This window comes from Dromiciops gliroides, chromosome 5 (genome assembly GCF_019393635.1).
Source record: "Dromiciops gliroides isolate mDroGli1 chromosome 5, mDroGli1.pri, whole genome shotgun sequence".
NCBI classification, from domain to species: domain Eukaryota; kingdom Metazoa; phylum Chordata; class Mammalia; order Microbiotheria; family Microbiotheriidae; genus Dromiciops; species Dromiciops gliroides.
In genome coordinates this window covers 224,667,012-224,686,040 of record NC_057865.1, presented here as the reverse complement: position 1 = coordinate 224,686,040, position 19,029 = coordinate 224,667,012, and the positions used below count along the sequence as shown (strand labels likewise).

Sequence of the window (19,029 nt, the reverse complement as noted above, 5' to 3'; positions counted from 1 at the left end):
AGACTGGGGAGAGAAATCTCGGAAAGGGGAGAAGGGCAGGAGATCTTTCTTTCCGTGGGGCTCGAGAGGGATTTCAGTCTCTGGATCAGACTTGCATGTTATGCAAACCAGATGCAAAGCTGGGGTCCCCGGGTTCCGGACTCGAGCGCTGCCCTCCGAATCGGGAACGTGAACTCCCCGGCCGCTCGCCGTGCCCCCTGTCCTTCCAACCTCTGCCTCCTCCTCGGTGGCGTGGTCTGGAAGCAGAGCCGAGGGTAGGGAGGGGGTGGGATGAAGGGTGGGGGTGGCTAGGAGGACAGTTGGAGCCAGAGCCGCGCTGGGAGGCGCAGCTCAACTCGCCAGTTCCCCCCCTCCCCTCCCCCTCCCCCTCCCCCTCCCCCTCCCCCTCCCCCTCCCCCCCCTCCCCCCTCCGCCCCGTCACACTGGCCCCGCCTGGTCGGGCGCTGGGAAGGGAGGAGCAGAACTGGGGACCGGAGGGCGGTGGAGGGTGGGCCAGTGGTGGTCTCCTCTCCGCCCAGTTTCCTTGGGACACAAAGAAGCCTCCGTTCTCCTTGGCAGCGGTCCCGGGGCGGGGAATGGGAGAAAGAGAGCAGGGCTCTGGTCCCGAGGGGAAACTGAGGCACGGGGGGGCGGGGCTCTTGCCGTGCCTCCCTGTCTCTTCCCAGAATCGAAAAATGCCGCTCTCGGTTTCTCAGGGTTGCCTGTAGCACCCGCCCCCTCCCTCCTTCCCCCTCCTTTCCAGGGCTGTACTGCGCTCTGTGCCAATTTGCAGCCTCGGCGGACGCGGGCTCTTTAAGGGGTGGGGCTTCTTGACAGCTCGGACCGCCTCTCGCGGGATCGGACTCGCGCGTGCCCCCCGGCCAACCGCTGTCGCTCCGCCCTTCCCTGCCGACCCCGGAAGTGAAAGTCTGCGGAGGTCGCGGAGCGTGAGCGGGAGGCCGAGCCGGGGGAGCGGCTCTCGTAGCTCCCCCGGGCTCCGGACCTCGCAGGAAGGATAGCGTTACTGCCGCTGCCTGGTTTGTCTCTCTTCGTCTCCTCAGCCCCTTTTCCCCAGCTCCGGGCCCAGCCTCGGGTTCGGGGGCGCCTTCCCCCACCCCCTCCGGCCCCGCCCCGCCCCGCCCTTCTCTTCCCGCGGCTCCCCTGCTCCTCCGCTCTCACCCGTTAGGGGCTCTTCCCTTCCGCGGGCTCCTCTCCTGCCTGGCGTATTTGGGACTCTGCTCCTCAGGTTCGTCGGAGGGCTCCGTGATGGGGGACGGAAGGGATGGTCGCGCTTCCTGCTCCCTGACAAGTGGGTCTGACCCGGGAGTAGGAAGAAGCTTCTCGATTTGACGCCTCCCTTTTGTTGCAGGCACTTGAAGTCATCATGATGGCTGTGACCTAAATTCCTTCAGGAAGCCCCGGGGTCATGGCCCAGCAGCACCCCGGGGAAAGGAAGTTGTACAGGGCACCCCACAGTGGCTCTTCACTTTGGACTTCAGGGCCCACTGTGGGCCCCGACAAACTTTCATTCTCAGGATTTGGGGACTCGGTAGAGGCTGCACCCAATGGTACCTATTGCCTTACAAGACATCCTTGTTCCACAAATACACCACCCCAGAGTCCCACCCACCAATCAGATCCAAACCAAGGTGCTCCGAGGGACCCAGGACCCTCTGGGGAGGGAGAAGATCTTGATCAGACTGAAGCATCTTCAGATGAGGAAACAAGCGTGGACAAGGAGCTTTCAAGGGACGATGGGGCTGGGGACTTGGAGGACGGAGATTCTTCCATCCCAACAATACCGTCAGTCTGTAATTGTCAAGGAGCTCCCAGTGTTCCTGAGGGGCTTTTCTCTGAGGGAGGAGATGGCTCATTTAGTAACTTTTGCTCCTGCTGTACTTCCCCAGCCCTGGAAGAAGATGAAGATGATGAAGAAGGGCCCACCAGGGTTCCCAGTAACCCTTCCCCTGTGCCCAGTGGAAAGAAGCCTCCACCCAGGAGGCAGCGGCATCGCCTGCCAACCAAAGAGGAATCTAGGGAGGGCGGTCGGAGGGACCCTCGTCCCTCTGGTCGACACCGGCCTGGCCGGAAACGAAGCCAGGCAGACCGGCGTAGATATTTGGTGGTATGGGTATCAGAGGAACTGTATCGACTTGGACAGAAGGGGTTCTGGTGGCTGATTGAGTTGTTGGTGTTAGTGGGGGAGTATGTGGAAACTGGTGGGCACCTTATCTATTCTTGTGGACAGCTGAGAGGCAGTGATCTGCACCTGCTTCGAGTATGGGTGGGAAGCTGGGTTGGGCACTTGGGGAGCTGGACTCAGATGGTGTTCCTGTGTCTGTGCTGGGGACTTTGCTCTGGGGCAGGGCTTTTTTCCCACCTCCTACGACTCCTGTGTGCTGTGCTACTCTTGGTCCTTGCCCTGCTGTTGGGCTGTCTTCAGCTGAGCTGGAGAGTCTTGGTGTGCATGGGAGACCGATTGGGCTGGCGGGCTCAGGCCAGCTGGCTCTTCTCCAGGCTGGATGCCCCTGCTATGCATCGCTTTTGGACTCATCTCAAAGAGAGCAGGACATGGCAACAGTTGGTGGGGCTAGTGCAGAGGGGTTGGCTGGAGGTGCCCTGGGGCAAGCAGAGGACCAACAGGCAAGGGGATGTGCAAGCATCTAGTGGGCGCTACTACCAACCTGGAGAAGAGGTGTCTCGGCTCTTGGCTATGGCTGAGATCCCAGAAGATGAGCTAAACCCCTTCCAGGTGCTAGGGGTAGAAACCACAGCATCGGATGTGGAACTGAAGAAGGCATACAGGCAGCTGGCGGTGATGGTAAGTAACTCCCTTGTTCCCTGTCCCATGTTAGCTGTTTTCTTCTGGGAAGGAAGAATTGGGGAGGGAGGGAGGGAGAGGGAGAGAGAGAGAGAGAGAGAGAGAGAGAGAGAGAGAGAGAGAGAGAGAGAGAGAGAGAGCGAGCGCGAGCGAGCGAGCGCGGGCACACAAACACTCAAGCACAGCTTAAGCAACTTCTCATTATCCTCCCGTTCTATGGTTTGGTCTCCTATTGCCTTGTTTTACTATTGTTTAAGGAGTCATTCAGCTGCAATGCCAATGACCTGGGTGGTCAAGTGTGGGAGACTACAACACTCTTGGGAGTCTAGTCTATTCTGCGTTTTCAGTGGGATGTGAAAATAATTTGGAAAGGAGAATCACTGAAATGGTGGGAAAACGGTTGGAAGAGGGGTACAAAAAGGATTGAGCTTAAAGAGGAGAAGGCTGAGGAATAGCTAAATAGAAAAATTGTGTGTGTGTGTGTGTGGGGGGGGCAATGAGGGTTAAGTGACTTGCTCAGGGTCACACAACTAGTAAGTGCCAAGTGTCTGAGGTGGAATTTGAACTCAAGTCCTCCTGAATCCAGGGCCTGTGCTTTGTTCACTGCGCCACCTAGCGGCCTCCAATAGGAATTTTCTAAAGAGGTATCAAATGGAGAAAGATGGTCAGTCGTTTTCTTTTTCCATTGAGACAGAATGAAAAACTAGTCAAAGACAACTTAGGAAGCATTTTACCAAGACATGAGCACTTTCCACTCGTCTTGAGTTATGAGAGAGGATGAGGTAGAGGAACTAGAGTTGTAACATCTTTGGGAAATGCTTTAGGATAGGTGGTTTTTTCACATTTTGGTATGGGATTATTTTGACTTTGAGATGGGAATTTGACTTCTCACTCTTTGACTTTGTAGGTTCATCCTGACAAGAATCATCACCCCAGGGCTGAGGAGGCCTTCAAGGTCTTGCGGGCTGCCTGGGACATTGTCAGCAACCCAGAGAGACGGAAGGAATATGAGATGTGAGGAATGCGGGCAAAAATGCTTTGTGAGGGTGGAATGTGTCAGAGGCAGAGAAGGCCCTTGTGGCCAGGGAGAGGAGGATGTTGCTCAGTTTCTGTTTCTGGCTAGAGAGAAGTGTGATATAGCTAGAGCTGGAAGGGATCCGAGAGGCCATCTTATATTAAAAATGAGGAAAACTGAGGTCAGAAGGTGTTAAATGACTTACCCAAGGATTGACTTATTTTTCCCTTAGTGCTTTGTGGCTAACACCACTTCTGTTTTACTCCCAGGAAACGGATGGCAGAGAGTGAGCTGAGCAGGTCAGTCAATGAATTTCTGTCCAAGCTGCAGGATGAACTCAAAGAGGCCATGAATACTATGATGTGCAGCCGGTGTCAAGGGAAGCACAGGTGAAAAACTGGAGTGGGGGGCATCATAGCTTGGAGCTAGGACAGTTGAGGCCTGTTGTCTTTTCTCTAATGCTTTTTATGGCTTTTCATAAGGGTTTGGAGTTGGTTGTTGTGAAGTGGTGGTTGGGCTTGGGGACATGGATAAACACATAGTTGAACAAAGGTATTATAATTTAATTTGAAGATTACTTAAGTAGAAAAGACAGAGTAGTCCTGGATATGCCTAATAAATGGTGCCTTCAGCACAAGTAGTTTGCTAAAGTCAAGATAATGCCTTGATGGTACTTAGGACTAATGTATGTGTTTCCATGTTGGGGGACAGGAGGTTTGAAATGGATCGAGAGTCCCAGTGTGCTCGATATTGTGCTGAGTGCAGCAAGATGCATCCTGCTGAGGAAGGTGACTTCTGGGCAGAGTCAAGCATGTTGGGCCTCAAGATCACTTATTTTGCCATGATGGATGGAAAAGTATATGACATCACAGGTATACTCCAACTCTACCTCAGGGTAGGATAGAATGTGGGTAACAGAAGGGCCAGAATGTTTAGTTGTCTGCAGCGCTAATCTAGAAGCTATAGTTTTGGGAAGGCAGCTAGGTGGTGCAGTGGATAGAGTGTCAGGCCTGGAGTTAGGAAGACTCATCTTTGAGTGCAAATCCAGTCTGAGACCATAGCTGTGTGACCCTGGACAAATCACTTAACTCTGTTTGCTTCAGTTTCCTCATTTGCAAAATGAGCTGGAGAAGGAAATGGAAAACCATTCTAGTATCTCTGCCAAGAAAACTCCACGTGGGGGTCACAAAGAGGGGGGGCATGACTGAATAGCCAGGCCTGGATATCTGCTTACATAGAATGGAATCAGGACAACTTGGGGGTTGTTTTGAGTCCTGTTGTTTGTTCAGACTCCCTCTTGTATTTGCAGAATGGGCTGGGTGTCAACGTGTGGGGATATCCCCAGATACCCACAGAGTCCCCTATCACATCTCATTTGGGTCCCGGATTCCTGGTCCTGGTGGGCGGCAGAGGTAGGTAGTGTTTTTTCTCAGAGAACTGACTATATAGAATAGTTTGGTATCCTAGTGCATCCTGGCTACTGACTTAATATTTTTCTTAATAAGTAAAACATCCCTATCTTTAGGAGTGTTCATCTTCTTATCACATTTGTTTTCTTGTAGAGCCACTCCAGATACCCCTCCTGCTTCAGTTGCTGACCTTCAGGATTTCTTTAGCCGGATCTTTCAGGTTCCCCCAGGCCAGATGCCCAATGGAAATTTCTTTGCAGCTTCCCAGCCTGGCCCTGGGACCAGTCCACCTTCCAGGCCAGACAGTTCCACAGCACCCAAAGGTCCAGAAACCAAACCGAAGCGGCGGAAAAAAGTGAGGAGGCCCTTCCATCGCTGATGCCCTGTCTCCTCCTCTTCTCTACCCTCCCAAGCTCCGTGTCAGGGAGTCATAAGGGCTGTGTACAGCATAGGATGGAATTTGTTTTTTTAAATTTTCAACATTTAAAAAATTTCAAGCATTAACTGTTCGCTCAGTGACTTGTGGGAAGCCACTGAAGCCCCACTCTGGGAACTACTAACTGAACCTTGTTTGATGACAATACCAAAGAAATAGTGGGGTGATTGGCAGGAAGGGTCCTGTGCCTAGACCTTGGCTAGGATTGGGACCGATGAGTATTTTGTGGGGGACAGAGCTCTCCAGGGTTTGGGGGGGCTCTTATATTGTCCGTCCTTCTGAAGGCCAGGGTGATCCTCATTCTGTTGTTATCTTGGGCCTTTGTTTCTGGGCCCTCTCCTCTATTGTCTACGTTAGGAGACAAAGCAGAGGAGGCCCTTATGTTCAGGGGTGGGTAAAAGCCCAGGACCATTCAGGGAATGGGAATGCTGCCTCTCTCTATTCTATGGTTCCTACCTAACCTCAGGGTTGTTTCTGCAAGGATGGCTGATTTGACAATTTTTTTTTTTAAAGTAGGTTCAAGTCTCCATGCCCTTGGTGGGTGGGAGGCAGAAAAAAGCAAGTTTGGTGGTGGTGGGGAGTTGTCCCCAGCTATCCCTATGTAATCAAAGGGTTTTTTAAGTTCATATTTGTATGTACATATCTATTTAAAGCCAGGGGATTTACCTTTCTATAAACATAACTGGCAAGCTATGCCTACCTCTTTTGTGTGCCCACTTGCCTTGACACTATTTTCTATGTGATAAGGGTTACTAATCTCTGATAATTAGCTCTTGGTTGGGTGGGGACAAGAAACAGTTTCAGGAAGGCATGGGATATGATAACACAATCAGAAACATTTATTTTAAATTTAAGATTAGGAAGAATGTAGTCTCTTCTTCCTTCCTCACCTCCCACAAAGTTCTGCTGACTACCCTGGATTTACATCTGAAAAACAGCTTCTATCACAAAGAAATATGTAGCAATGATATAGTTGGAAAAGAAAAACTATAGCACCAGACAGGAGAGTGGGCCCAGCCCCCATCCATCTTTCTTGATTCTAAGGAACCTGCCCTTACTTGTACCTCTACCCCCAAATTCATCTCCCTGGGGTTGGCAGAAAAGGTCGGTTGATCCTCAGGTCTTCAGTATCTAAAGGGAAGGAGGATAGGGCAGCCCTTTGTTCTTTGTCTTTCCCTAGCTTGCACTTGAGTGATCGTTGCCAGAATATTAGTACTTATTGATGCCAAACAGACGGACACCATGGAATTGGGGTAACTTAGGCAGTAGTACACTGAGTAGTGAAGCTGTGTTGATGATAAAGTGAGCAGCATCATATTTGGTGTAGAAGCTGGCCAGGAGGTAGCTAGAAAGAGAAAGAAGAACACATGAAAAAGAGGAACTGGTCTCAATCATCTCACCTCTGCCCTCTACTCTTCTTCTTCCTACCATTTAGCCCCAAGTCAGTGACTGGATTCTTTCCTTAAAATGACCAGCTCTACCTCAGCTAGTTCTAACCCCTAAACTGTTACCACGTGAACAGCATTTTTTCTTGAATGGGGAAGATAGTTTATAGATTAAACAAAACGTATTGATCAATGGAAAATGAAAGAAGGGTCAGGCAAGCATCCCCTTGCCTCCGACTTTACCCTTTTCCTTTTAAATACCTTCATTTGTAGTACCTTTAAGGAGAGTCTTTTGCACCAGTCTAGGTTAGGTTATCTTTGGAATTTTCCAAGATCCTCCTATTCCCATTACCACCACAGGGAGGCAGCAAGCCTATTTGTGGCTTTCAGAATTGGTGAATTGAACACCACCTACCATGGTTACATCGCCGGGGCAGTCTTTCAGGGAGTTCATAGAGATTCTACCCCTTGTGGTAGTGCCTACCACTTAACTGAAGTCCCCTTAGGAGCCTTTGCAACCCCATCTCTACCTACCCTGCCCTTCACCCACTTGGAACTCACAGCACAATGGGAGAAATACTGAGGAACTTTCTGGAGGAGGTGAACTGAAGCCCATAGTCCATCTGCTCCCAGTGTGTAAGGAGCCGGGCCTTGCCTTGGTCGGGGGTCTCAAAGGGTGTCCCCTTCACAGTGTGCAGAAAGACATACATAGCCTGTGAGGGGGTCAAAAGGCAGAAGACATCCTTTTCAACTATGGATTTGAAGCAGGTGAGCAAATCCCCAAGGAGTAAAAGTCTTGAGAGAAAATGCATTTACGCCGGAGGCTCACCAGGTTATGGATGACGTTGGTCAAGGTCCAGACAACTGGGATGCTGAAGAAGGGGATGCTGAGTAGAACCACGTGCAGGAGCCCTACCAGGATGATGTAGGCTAGCCAGATGCCTCGGCTGTTCATCACCCTTGTGTTGGGGTTCACCTCACTGTGGGCCACCCCCACATTCATCCTGCCACAAGAATGAGTCAGGAGTTCAACTCAGCCTCGCCTGCCTCCCTCCCTCCCGGGTTTGGCCACTGCAATTAACCCTGAACTGGGGGGAGGAGGAGGAGGGGGAGGCGCTTCTCGAGTATACGGAAGCATGAAAAAGACAGGTTTTCTGCGATGCGGGGAGTCAGAAACTTGTCCTTAGCCTGCAGGACATGGCCTTGTGCAAGCCCCAAAGCGAGCCCGGCAAGGGAGGGGGCGGTACGAATTAGAGGGGTAAAAGGGAAATGCCTCGCTTCCTTTCCACCGGGGAGTATTTGCGGCAGACCGCCCTAGCCCGCCTCCTGGGGGAGGTGGGAGAGTCGGACGAGGCTCTACAGGGGAGGTGCTGAGAAGGCAGAAGTCCTCGAGAACAACACCTCTGCCCTCCCATCCTCTCGTCCGGGGGTGCCGTGGACGACGGCCTCAGCGCGGATAGTTCCGCTGGCCCAATTCTTCCCCGAAAACCTAAGAAGCCGCAGGACCACGTTCCGGGGGCGCCGGCTCCCCATTCCGGAAGCGCTCTACGGCCTCGGCGTTTAGACCGCCGCCCTCCGGGGGAGCCGGCTGCCCACGCCCGAAACCCAGCCATGCCCCGAGTTCCACAAACCCTTTGGCGGCAGCCCGGCGCCCCAAACCCGCCCCTTAAAGTTCTCCTGCACTGCCTTCCCCTACTCCTCTCGGTCCCGTCCCCTCACTCCCAACTCCCCTCACCTGATGGCTCCAAGGGCCACTCCCGCCAGCCGCAAGTTCGGTTACTTTACCTTCTCCACCTGTTGTCTCCAGGAAGCAGCCCTTCCCTCGAACTGTTCCCATTGGTCCGCTAGACCCGGCGCTGCCGCGGCCCATTGGCCATCCGTTTTGGTGTTTGGTGTTTCGGTTAGCCAGCGGCCCCATCACTCAGGTGGGAGGGAACCAACCCTTCTCCAATCCCTTTCCCAGGCAAGCCCTTGCGTGGGGGCGGAGCCACGCTGGCGACCGACGAATGAATAAAGTTGATGGTGTAGAGTGGGAGTATAAGCGACGACTATTGGATGGTAGTGATCCTCTGAGTCTCGGCGGGAGCTGCCGGAGGCGGAGGCAGGGGGAGGGGGGAGGCAAACTGGGGGTGGAGGGGGTGACAAGATGGCGGCGGAGACGGTGGAGCTTCACAAGCTGAAGGTACCGTGAGGGGCAGAGGCCCGGGCATGGCTGGGGGCCGAGCTCTACGAGGTGACCGTCGCCTCCTTCCCCTCATTTCCCCCCGAGGGCTCCCCTCGCTGTTGTCCTGGTCCTCTCCCTTGATAGACTGCTTCCTTTTGGGGCCTTCTTCATTTCCCCCCCCCCCCATGCTAGACCCTCTCGTTCCTTTCCCCTGCCATCTTTCCTTTCGGTTCGGGGTGCCCTTATCCTTAAGGCTTTCCCCCTTGCTCTTCTCTGCCGCACCCGCTTTCTGCTGCTCTCCCGAGAGTGTGTGGTTCCCTCTCCCCCTGCGGGAAGATAGGAGTCTTGATAGCACGTCAGCTCCCCGCTCGCCCCCTGTCTCCTGCGTCTCTGCCTCCGACCTCCGACCATGCTCTCGTCTGTCTTTTCCGAGTCCAGGAGTCCCCAGCAGGCTGGGTTAGTGGCACCCACGTGTGTTCGTGTGTCCATCCGGCTCGCAAGGACGACTCGGGGATGCCTCCAGCTCCTTCCTGGACAGTGTTGTGGTACCTGAGTCCAGCCTAGAAATCTGGCAGAGCCTTGGCATGGGGATTCCTAGCATCCCCTCCTCTCACCTCAGGGACTTGATTGCCTTTGGGTGAATCTACAGCTCTTAAATGTCTTCAGGAGGCACTGTCACCTCCTCAGAATAAGATAGAGGTTTTCCTTCCTAGAGAGAGAGCGAAGCAGGATAGCGAAGGGGGCTGAGGAAGCTTTTGAAAAACAAACCCAGTTTTCCCAGCTATCTATCCTTCACTTCCTGTATCCTCCACTTCCTTTTGTGTCACCCTCTGGGTAGTATGGGATGCTTGACTTAGATTTTAGTAGTATTTTTCTTGGAGGAAAGAATTAACTCCCCCCCTTAGGTAAAAGAGATATTAGTTGATTTTAGATGTTCGTTTAGAATTTGGTCAACAGTACCCCGTAAGTAGTGGTTGCTTACTTCGCCTTGGGAAACTCGAAACTATTAATCAGGCTGCTTAATTTAAACTAAAAACTGACTTCTTTTATTATGTAATATACTAAGTGCTTTACAAAATTTGCAAAAGCTACATTACCTGGCTTGCTGGTGCTAACATTCTAAGCATATCTAATAGGAAAGAAAAGTTTCTGAAATAGGTGCTACTAAAACATTTAGCCCTAGCAGCATGGACTGTTTTATTCTCTTGTATTCTGCTTGGCTTAACCAATTTTATTCTTACTCTAACAGCTGCTGAGATTGTAAAGTTGAATTATAAGATTTAAATTTTTTTTTAATTTAATTTTTAAATTGTTTGTTGTTGAGGCAATTGGGGTTAAGTGACTTGCCCAGGGTCACACAGCTAGTAAGTGTCTGAGGTAGAATTTGAACTCAGGTCCTCCTGAATCCAGGGCTGGTGCTCTATCCACTGCACCACCTAGCTGCCCCATAAGCTTTACATTTACCTGACATGTTAGTTTTGCTTATATTTTTTTCTGGACTGATTTCAGGCATCAAAGTCTGCACTAAAAGAACATGGGGAAGGAGTGGGAGAGGAACCTGTCTCTATGCCACCGGAATTCTTAACTTTTTTAGTGTAATCAACACCATTAGTAGTCTGGTGAAGCCTGTAATCCTGTTCTTAGAATAATGTGTTTAAATGCATAAGATGTAGCCAATTATATTGAAATACAGTTATCTAAATGTTTGTTTTGGGGTTTTTTTTTTGCAGGGCAATGAGGGTTAAGTGACTTGCCCAGGGTCACACAGCTAGTAAGTGTCAAGTGTCTGAGGCTGGATTTGAACTCGTGTCCTCAGGCCCCTAGGGGCAGCTACACTGGCGCAGTGGATAAAGCTCTGGCCCTGGATTCAGGAGTACCTGAGTTCAAATCCGGCCTCAGACACTTGACACTTACTAGCTGTGTGACCCTGGGCAAGTCACTTAACCCCCATTGCCTCACCCCAAAAAAAACAAAAAACAAAAACCCCCAACCAAACAAGTTTACAGACCCCTTGCTCTAGAAACAACTGTTTTTTTCCTCTTGAAATAGCTCTCATCTCTGAACAGCTGAAGGAGTTTGGCCTAATCACTTATCTTGAGAGAGTGCTGCCTTATTTGCTTTATAGGAGGGCTTCTTAATCAAGGGGGATATGGGTAGATTTCAGAGGGTCCATAAACTTGGCTGGGGGAAAAGTCATCTTCCACTAACCTTTCACTGAACTTTAGCATTTTCTTCGATTATATAAAAACATTCTGAGTAGTCCATAAGCTTTGCTAGACTGCCAGAGGTGTCCATGACAGAAAACAAGGTTAAGAACCCTTGAGCTCGGGACCCTGATCGCATTGGAGTAGGCTCATGGAGGGAATAGATTTCATACCCAATTGGAAGGAGTAATCTATTTAACCTTGCAGGAATGTAGGAGGGGAAGAGGATAAGGAAGGAAGGGTGGGAAAAGGGAGTGCAAAGCGAGGGAGAGGATAGTCAGAAGTAAAACACCTCTGAGGAGGAATAGGTCAAAAGAAGATAGAGTAAATGTCACGGGAAGGGAGTGGGATGGAGGGAAATAGTTATGATGATTGATTATAATGGCAAAACCTATGGTACCTACTTTGCTGGGCTTTTATGAAGAAAACTCTCTGTCAAGCTTAAGGTACTATATACAGGTTATGATGAACAGGATATTATCAGAAAAACCTGGAAAGACCTACATGAACTGAAGCAGAGTGAAATGTACTGTATACAAAATAACAGCAATAGTGGGGGATGATCTGCTGGGAAGCATGTGGTTATTTTCAGCAAGGCAATGATCCAATATATCCCTGAAGGACTTAGGAAGATTGCAGCCCATCTGCAGAGAAAGAACTGATAGTATCTGAAAACAGATGGAAACACATTAAAAATTTTTTTTTCTTTTCCTCTTTGACAATTCCTTAATCTGAAGTTTTGGTTTTTTTGACTGTTTTCTCTCACAACTAGCTAATATAGGAATTTTTCTGTGACTACTCATATATAAGTTATTTAGAATAGCTTGAGTTCATGTGGGTGGGGGGTGAAAATGGAGGGGGGGAAGAGAAATTGGAACACAAAGTTTTTAAAAAATTGATGTTAAAATTTTGTTTTTACATACATTTTGGAAAATTCTATTAAAATTTTAAAAAAGAACCCTTGAGCTTAACATTTTAATTTTTTAAATTTTATAATAAAGTTTGGAGCTTATATGTGTGTGAATATAGAATTTTCTTAAGGGAATAAGATTTTGAGGTTGGGTGAGAAAAGTAACATTAACTTACTTGAATTGAGTTTTAAGTGATAATTGAAAAAGAATGATCAGAACCCCACCTTTTACTTCATTTTTCTTTTAAAAAAAGTTATGGACTAAAGTATCCATACTGGTTAGAAGAACTTGCAGATTTGTCATATTCACATTCAAATTTCCTGTTTGGCCTATGACCTGGAAGTCCTTAAATGAAAACCCTTGAGGACTGGAGGCCTTCTGCTACAGTAAAGTGAGCACTAAAAAGATTTAGTAGCCTTGGGGTCAAGTCCTGCCACTGACACTTACTGGCTGTGTGACCTTGGGCAGGTCACATAACCTCCTTGGGCCTCTGTTTCCTCATCTGTAAAGTGAGGAGACTAGACTAGATGACTTCAGGGCCCTTCGAGCTCTAAAGCTATGATTTCTTGATTACTATTCTCCTTGAAATGATTATTCATTTTGACCCCATCCCTCCTGACTCTGAACTTGTGAACAATTTAAAGAAATGCAACCACCACCAAGTACAAACTGGCAAGAGAGAAAACTGAATGTAGAAAGAACTGTTTGTTGAAATACAGGGATGGGGACTGGATCTGTGATTTCATTGTTGTATTGGTTTTCATTGGTTTTCCATTAATTCTAGCAGCTTCTTGGCTTGTCTTTCATATTGTCTTGACTACAGTCACAACTCGTGGATGAGGAAACTCCCTCTACTAATGCAGGTTGGCATCTTCTCTGCAACTTATAGTTTTAGAAAGTTGCTTAGAGCACTGAGAAGTTAAGTGACATGCCCAGGATCACACAGCCAGTATGTTTCAGAGGCAGGACTTGACCTCAGGTTTTTTTCTGGGATAAGCTTCCTGTCAAGTGCCACACAAACCACTATAGATAGGAATAGTGGTAAAGGCAAACTGTATTGTGGGAATTCATTTAAATAGTGAACGTTTATAGTAGCATCGACTGTCCTTTCAGGGATAGTGGAGTAGTGTGGCACCATGAAAAAGCATTGACTCTGGAGTCAGACCTGGGTTCATATCCTACCTTTGATGCTTCACACCTGTATCACCCTGGGCATAAATCACTTAATCTCCCTGGGCTTCAGTTTCCTCTTCTGTAAAATGAGGAGCTTCAACTGGGAAGGCTCTGAGGTCCCTTCCAGCTCTATTATCTATGACTTTTAAGTTCCTTATTTGGTCTCTGCCCTTTTTTCAGAGATCTTCTATATTTTAAGAGCTACTTTTGACAATCACTTAAGAAATTGTGAGTTGCTTGTTATGTAATAACACTGTAGGTATTATAGAAGAAAACCAAAGAATTATAAGGTAAGGTACCTGTCTTTGAAATATAATATATAGTTCATGGAGACAAATGTACACATATGAAGTTACTTGAAAAGAATTTTTTTCATTTTAGGGTGCTATATTTGAAAAGGACATGGACAACAATGTTAGTTTGCATGTCTGCATAGTACTTAATGGTTTATATCCTCAACAGTATTGTGAGATAGCTAAGTGTTCCATTTTATAGATGAAGAAACTGAAGTGCATGTTACTGGACTTGCCTGTGATTGTACAACTAGTAAATGTCAGATCCAGGATATGAATTCTGTTCTGACTTCAAATCATGTGTTTTCTCCTTCCCCCCCACACCACCTCTCAAATTAGAGGATGTCTATAGTTAGATGGTGAAAGGTCTGGAATCCATGTCATGTAAGGATTGCTTGAAGGAACTAGGTATGTTTAACCCAGAGAAGGGAAGTATTCAATAGCTGTTGTCAATTAAAAAAATGTTTTTGTAAGTGTTTTTTCTCTGGTGTTTATACCACAATTATTTCCTATTAAGTCGTCACTATCGTGTGTCCCCCCTTTCCCTATAACAAAATAAAAATAAATAACTACAGCTTCAGTGTAGATTGCATTCTACATCTATGGTCTTCATTTCTCTTTTAAGGGGAGGAAGGCATGTTTTATTTATTAGTTCTTTAAGACAGAGACTGTTCATCATTACAGTTCATAGTTCAACTGCTTTTTACTGTTACTTAATAGTAATACTCAGTGTGCATAAAATTCCTGTAGTTATGTTTTCTTCACTCTGAATTAGGTCGTACAAGTTCTTGATTTCTTGATTTTTTTTTCATATCTATCATTTCTTACTGCACAGTTTTAATTATGTTCACATCCCACAGTGTGTTCAGCCATTCCTCAATCAAGGAAGCCCTTTTTGTTTTCATTTTATTACTAATAATCATAGTTAGCATTTATGTAATGCTTTGAGGTTTGCTAAGTATTTTATACATGATACCTTATTTGAGCCTCACAACAGGCCTGTGAGATAGGTGCTATTATTATCTCCATTTTACAGATGAGGAAACTATGGCTGACCTAGGTTAAATGACTTGCCCAGGGTCATGTAGCCAGGAAATGCCTGAGGCAGGATTCCTGCTCCAGCCTCCATGTAAGTCTACTATCCCACCTGGCTGGTTCCCAGAGAGGCACTGCAAAGAGTGCTGCCACAGGGGCAGCTAGGTGGCACAGTGGCTAAAGCACTGGCCCTGTATTCAGAAGGACCTGAGTTCAAATGTGGCCTCAAGACACTTGACACTTACTAGCTGTGTGACCCTGGGCAAGTCACTTAACCCTCATTGCTCCCCCCCCCAAAAAAAAAAGAGTGCTGCCACAAATAGTTTGTTATATATAGGTCCTTTTTGTCACTGATTTCCTTGGTGGTATTTATCTGGTAGTGGTGGAGTATATGAATTCTTGGGTGTCTTGATATTTAGAATGGTTAGACTACTTCACAGTACTACCAACAGTGCCTTGGTGTTTTCTGTTTTCCCAAAGTCCTTCTTTATTTACTGTTTCTGTAGGAGGTGAAACCTTTGGAGTTTTAATTTGTGTTTTTCTTATTTATTAATTTAATTTTTTTTTCATTTGGTGCTTGATCATATGCCTTTCTTTTGATACTTATTTGTTCATACCCTTTGTGTGGGTATGTTCATAGCCATTTATCTTTTGAGGACTGGCTTTTCAGTTATTAAGGGGGTTGTTATGTTATTTTTTTTACCACTCTAAGCAAGGTGGGTTTTGGTGGTGGGGAGGGGTTTGGTGAGGCATTTGGGGTTAAGTGACTTGCCCAGGGTCACACAGCTAGTAAGTGTTAAGTGTCTGAGGTCGGATTTGAACTCAGGTCTTCCTGAATCCAGGGCCGGTGCTCTATCCACTGAGCCATCTAGCTGCCCCAAGGTGATTTTTTTGTTTGTTTGTTTGTTTGTTTGTTTGTTTGTTTGAAACTATTTTTATGTTGAGGACATAAAAATGACAGTTTGGTGAAATTTGTGGACTCCTCAGAATAATATATTTAAATGCATAAATTAAAATATGTAGAATTACAAAGAAAAACTAATTAATCTAAGTTCACAGACTATTTCTTCCCTACTCTACCGTTTTAAGAACCCTTGCTCTAAAGTTTCATGAAAGCAGGTTTCTGCTCAACATAAGGAAAAACTTCTTAACAATTAAAGCTGTTCAGAAATATTTTGTGACAAACTCCTTGTCACTTGAAGTATTTGAGCAGAGAAGGTCTAGATGACCCTCTGTCAGACACCTTATATAGCGCATTCCTATATTGGGTGTAAGGTTATTAATTGATCTGCAAGTTTTATCTCAACTCTGAGCTAATAATTTTATTAATTCTGTGCACAAGTTAAATGTTAAAATGTGCAACATTACACTATAAATTAGTATACCCAACCACAACATTGATGAATATTTTAAAGTATGAAATATTCCTTGTTCTCAAGGGGTTTATAATCAAGTTGGGGAGAGAATTAAAAGACATGAAAAGCTTAATAACAATTTGATATTATAATAGGATATCACTGATTAATACATCCTTTCCTGTAGTTCTGCAGATAATTGCTGAAAGAGGTCAGATAAGGGAGAGATCACTTAGGATAAAGGAGGGAATGGGGATTTGAACTTGATCTAGACTTGTAGGTAATATGTATGGGAGGGGATATTCTATTTAGGTGTTAGCAGAAGTAGAGGTAGAAAATTCTATTAAGGATTGGGATAATCTAGTAAGGAAGTGAACATTGTAAAAGAGCTAAGTTTTGCAATTCTGGCACAGTTTTTTTGTTTTGTGTTTTGCTTTTTGAGGGGGCTGAATTTATCTACCTGTTCTTGTGACTCTGGTCCTAATTTCTTGTCACACCTGCTATCAGAATTTCTACATGTCTGCTTTACTTTCTCTGCATCTTTCTTGACTGACTTATTCCTGTCAGCCAGAGTGCTAGAGGCTGTTGGAGAAGAGGGTAAGATTACCTCACTGCAGGCCCTAATTTCTACCCTGGAATCAAAATTAATATTTATTTTATGTTTTTTGTAGTGCTAATTGGTGCCCCTGACAGCCAGTGTCTAAAATGAACAAACTGAAATGAGGGTTGCATGAGCATACACACATTTATTCATAGAAGGATAGGAGATAGAAAGTAGTCAGTATGGCTTGCTTAGATAGGAATGAACTTTCTCTTTATTAGTTCCAAGAGACCAAAGGAATTAAACAAGATTTCATCAATAAACTCTAGGCATATCTTGAAGAGCATGGTTAGTGTCTTTTGGGGCATGACAGTAATTTACATATGCCTTTCCCCAGGGAAACTATATGTAGTTAGTATACTGTAGTTTTCTCTGTTATTTTTACCAAGGAAGAGGATGGTTCCAGATAATCTGGAACAGTAGATATCATGAAAAAAACAGATTATTTTTCTTTATATTTTAAAAATTTATTAGGTTTTTAAATTAAAATTTTTTTTTGCTTTATAATTGTTTTCATACAACTTACCAGCACAGGTACTGCTGGGAAAACTTTGTGGTTTCTGTTCCTCTTTTTGGGGGGGTAAAAATTTAAGGGAAGGGACTAGAGGCTTGTGATAACACACAGGAATGTATATAGGTTGAAACTTTATTGAGGTCATTCTTATGTCTTGAACCTGTCCCTTTAAATAATCCCACCACTGGGCATAATTCCCCAAGGAGATCAAAGACTGAAATAGTTCCAATATATAGCAAATTATCATAGCAGCACTTTTTGTGGTAGCAAAGAACTGGAAACGATGTCCATCATTTGGGGAATGGCTGAACAAATTCTGGTAATGTAATATTATATGGTAAGAATTAATGAATATGAAAATGTAAGAGAAAACATAGAAAGAATTGTTTAAAATAAGTAGAATTGGAAGAACAAGAGACATGAGGACTATGGGAATGTAAATGAAAAGCTCATTGCTAAGAGGGGGTTAGTAATGGTCCTGGAGAATAGATAATGAAACAAACCATTTTCTGGCTGGAGATCTACTAGAATAGAGTACATGTTGTCAAATTTGACTAAGTGTCTTTTATGGTAGGGAGGGTTCCTTTCGGGAAATAGATGAGAGATGGTGTTCTTAGAAGTAACTGATATAAGAACAAAAGGTTTCAATAAAATTTAGTTTTATTTAAAAAGTGTTTTCAATTTGTGAGGATGTTAGGAAGGAGATGGAATTATCTCTGTTAGCCAAATGGTTGAACAGTCTAAAGACAACAATTAGGATTTGGAGTAATTTTTTATACATTTTATCCTGGGGTGCCCACCTTACACCCAAAATAAATAAGTGAATGAATGAATGAATGTACATGTATATAAATATATAATTGATACCTTTTGTTTTTTTTTTATCGCCTATATTTCCCAGAGTATCCTCCCCAGAGAGCCATCCCTAATAATGAATTTTTAAAAGGGAAAAAAGGAATGGTCAGTGAAATTAACCAATATTAGAGGAAAAGTCTGATATTTTATACAGTATTCCAAAGAAGTAGACGGAAGTACATTTCTCTTATCTCTTCTTTGTGGTTAAGCTTTTTCATAGCATTTCATTTCTATATTTTTGCTGCTTTTGTTCTTTCCATTTCTTTTGTTGTGCATATTATTTTCCTGGTTCTGCTTACTTAACTCTTTTTCACTTCACATAAATCTTCTTATGCTTCTCTATATTTGTTTCTTATTGTACAGTTATCTTTTATTATATAGGTGTGCCATAGTTGGTTTAGCTCTTCCTCAATTGATGGGCACCTACTTTGTCTCTTTATTTGCTATTACAAAAATGCTGACATTACTATTTTGCTGTATATGGAGACCTTTCTTTTTTATCATTGATCTCTATTTGGTATAGGACCAGCAGTGGAATCTTGGATAATTCTAAATTGCTTTCCAGAATCTTTGAACTAATTCAGCTTCACCAACTATGTATTAATGGGTTACCTCTCTTTTATCCACTTGGGTGCATCTCTGAGACTAAGACATCTCATATTTTTCCAGCTTGCTGAGCTGAAGCAGGAATGTCTTGCACGGGGCCTGGAGACCAAAGGAATTAAACAAGATCTCATCAATAGACTCCAGGCTTATCTTGAAGAGCATGGTAAGTATCTCCTGGGACCCAAGAGTAATTTACATATGCCTTTCCCCAAGGAAGCTATAGGTAGTTTGGTATATTTTACTCAGTTATTTTTATTAAGGAAGAGGAGGAGG

At 45.5% G+C, this 19,029-nt stretch overlaps 3 protein-coding genes across 9 annotated transcripts in view; 2 read left to right on the top strand and 1 right to left on the bottom strand.

Annotated features, from left to right (window-relative positions):
• The first annotated feature begins 885 nt into the window (after positions 1–885).
• DNAJC14 (DnaJ heat shock protein family (Hsp40) member C14) lies at positions 886–6,363 on the top strand. 2 transcript variants are annotated; one of them, XM_043968183.1, is made up of 7 exons: positions 886–1,016; positions 1,349–2,800; positions 3,708–3,814; positions 4,085–4,204; positions 4,527–4,687; positions 5,125–5,227; positions 5,378–6,363. In XM_043968183.1, the coding sequence occupies exons 2-7, from the start codon at positions 1,406–1,408 to the stop codon at positions 5,601–5,603; spliced, it is 2,112 nt and encodes a 703-aa protein (XP_043824118.1). In that variant the 5' UTR covers positions 886–1,016; positions 1,349–1,405; the 3' UTR covers positions 5,604–6,363. The 2 variants fall into 2 exon arrangements, with proteins under 2 accessions (XP_043824118.1, XP_043824119.1); XM_043968184.1 differs by having other exon boundaries at positions 893–1,225.
• A 113-nt stretch (positions 6,364–6,476) lies between these two features.
• On the bottom strand, positions 6,477–8,884 carry ORMDL2 (ORMDL sphingolipid biosynthesis regulator 2). 2 transcript variants are annotated; one of them, XM_043967940.1, is made up of 4 exons: positions 8,831–8,884; positions 7,875–8,049; positions 7,607–7,758; positions 6,477–7,005 (listed from the first exon to the last, which is right to left on the bottom strand). In XM_043967940.1, the coding sequence occupies exons 2-4, from the start codon at positions 8,046–8,048 to the stop codon at positions 6,870–6,872; spliced, it is 462 nt and encodes a 153-aa protein (XP_043823875.1). In that variant the 5' UTR covers position 8,049; positions 8,831–8,884; the 3' UTR covers positions 6,477–6,869. The 2 variants fall into 2 exon arrangements, with proteins under 2 accessions (XP_043823875.1, XP_043823874.1); XM_043967939.1 differs by having other exon boundaries at positions 8,781–8,866.
• A 272-nt stretch (positions 8,885–9,156) lies between these two features.
• LOC122730000 (SAP domain containing ribonucleoprotein) overlaps positions 9,157–19,029 on the top strand; it is a 40,150-nt gene continuing 30,277 nt past the window's right edge. The window contains exons 1-3 of one of the 5 annotated variants that reach the window (XM_043969183.1): positions 9,157–9,227; positions 13,109–13,187; positions 18,820–18,919. In XM_043969183.1, the coding sequence (XP_043825118.1) occupies positions 13,161–13,187; positions 18,820–18,919 (127 nt within the window). In that variant the 5' untranslated portion in view covers positions 9,157–9,227; positions 13,109–13,160. Of the gene's footprint in view, positions 9,279–13,108; positions 13,188–18,819; positions 18,920–19,029 lie in introns of all 5 variants that reach the window. The other 4 variants (XM_043969184.1, XM_043969185.1, XM_043969186.1 and 1 more) reach the window with 4 other exon arrangements.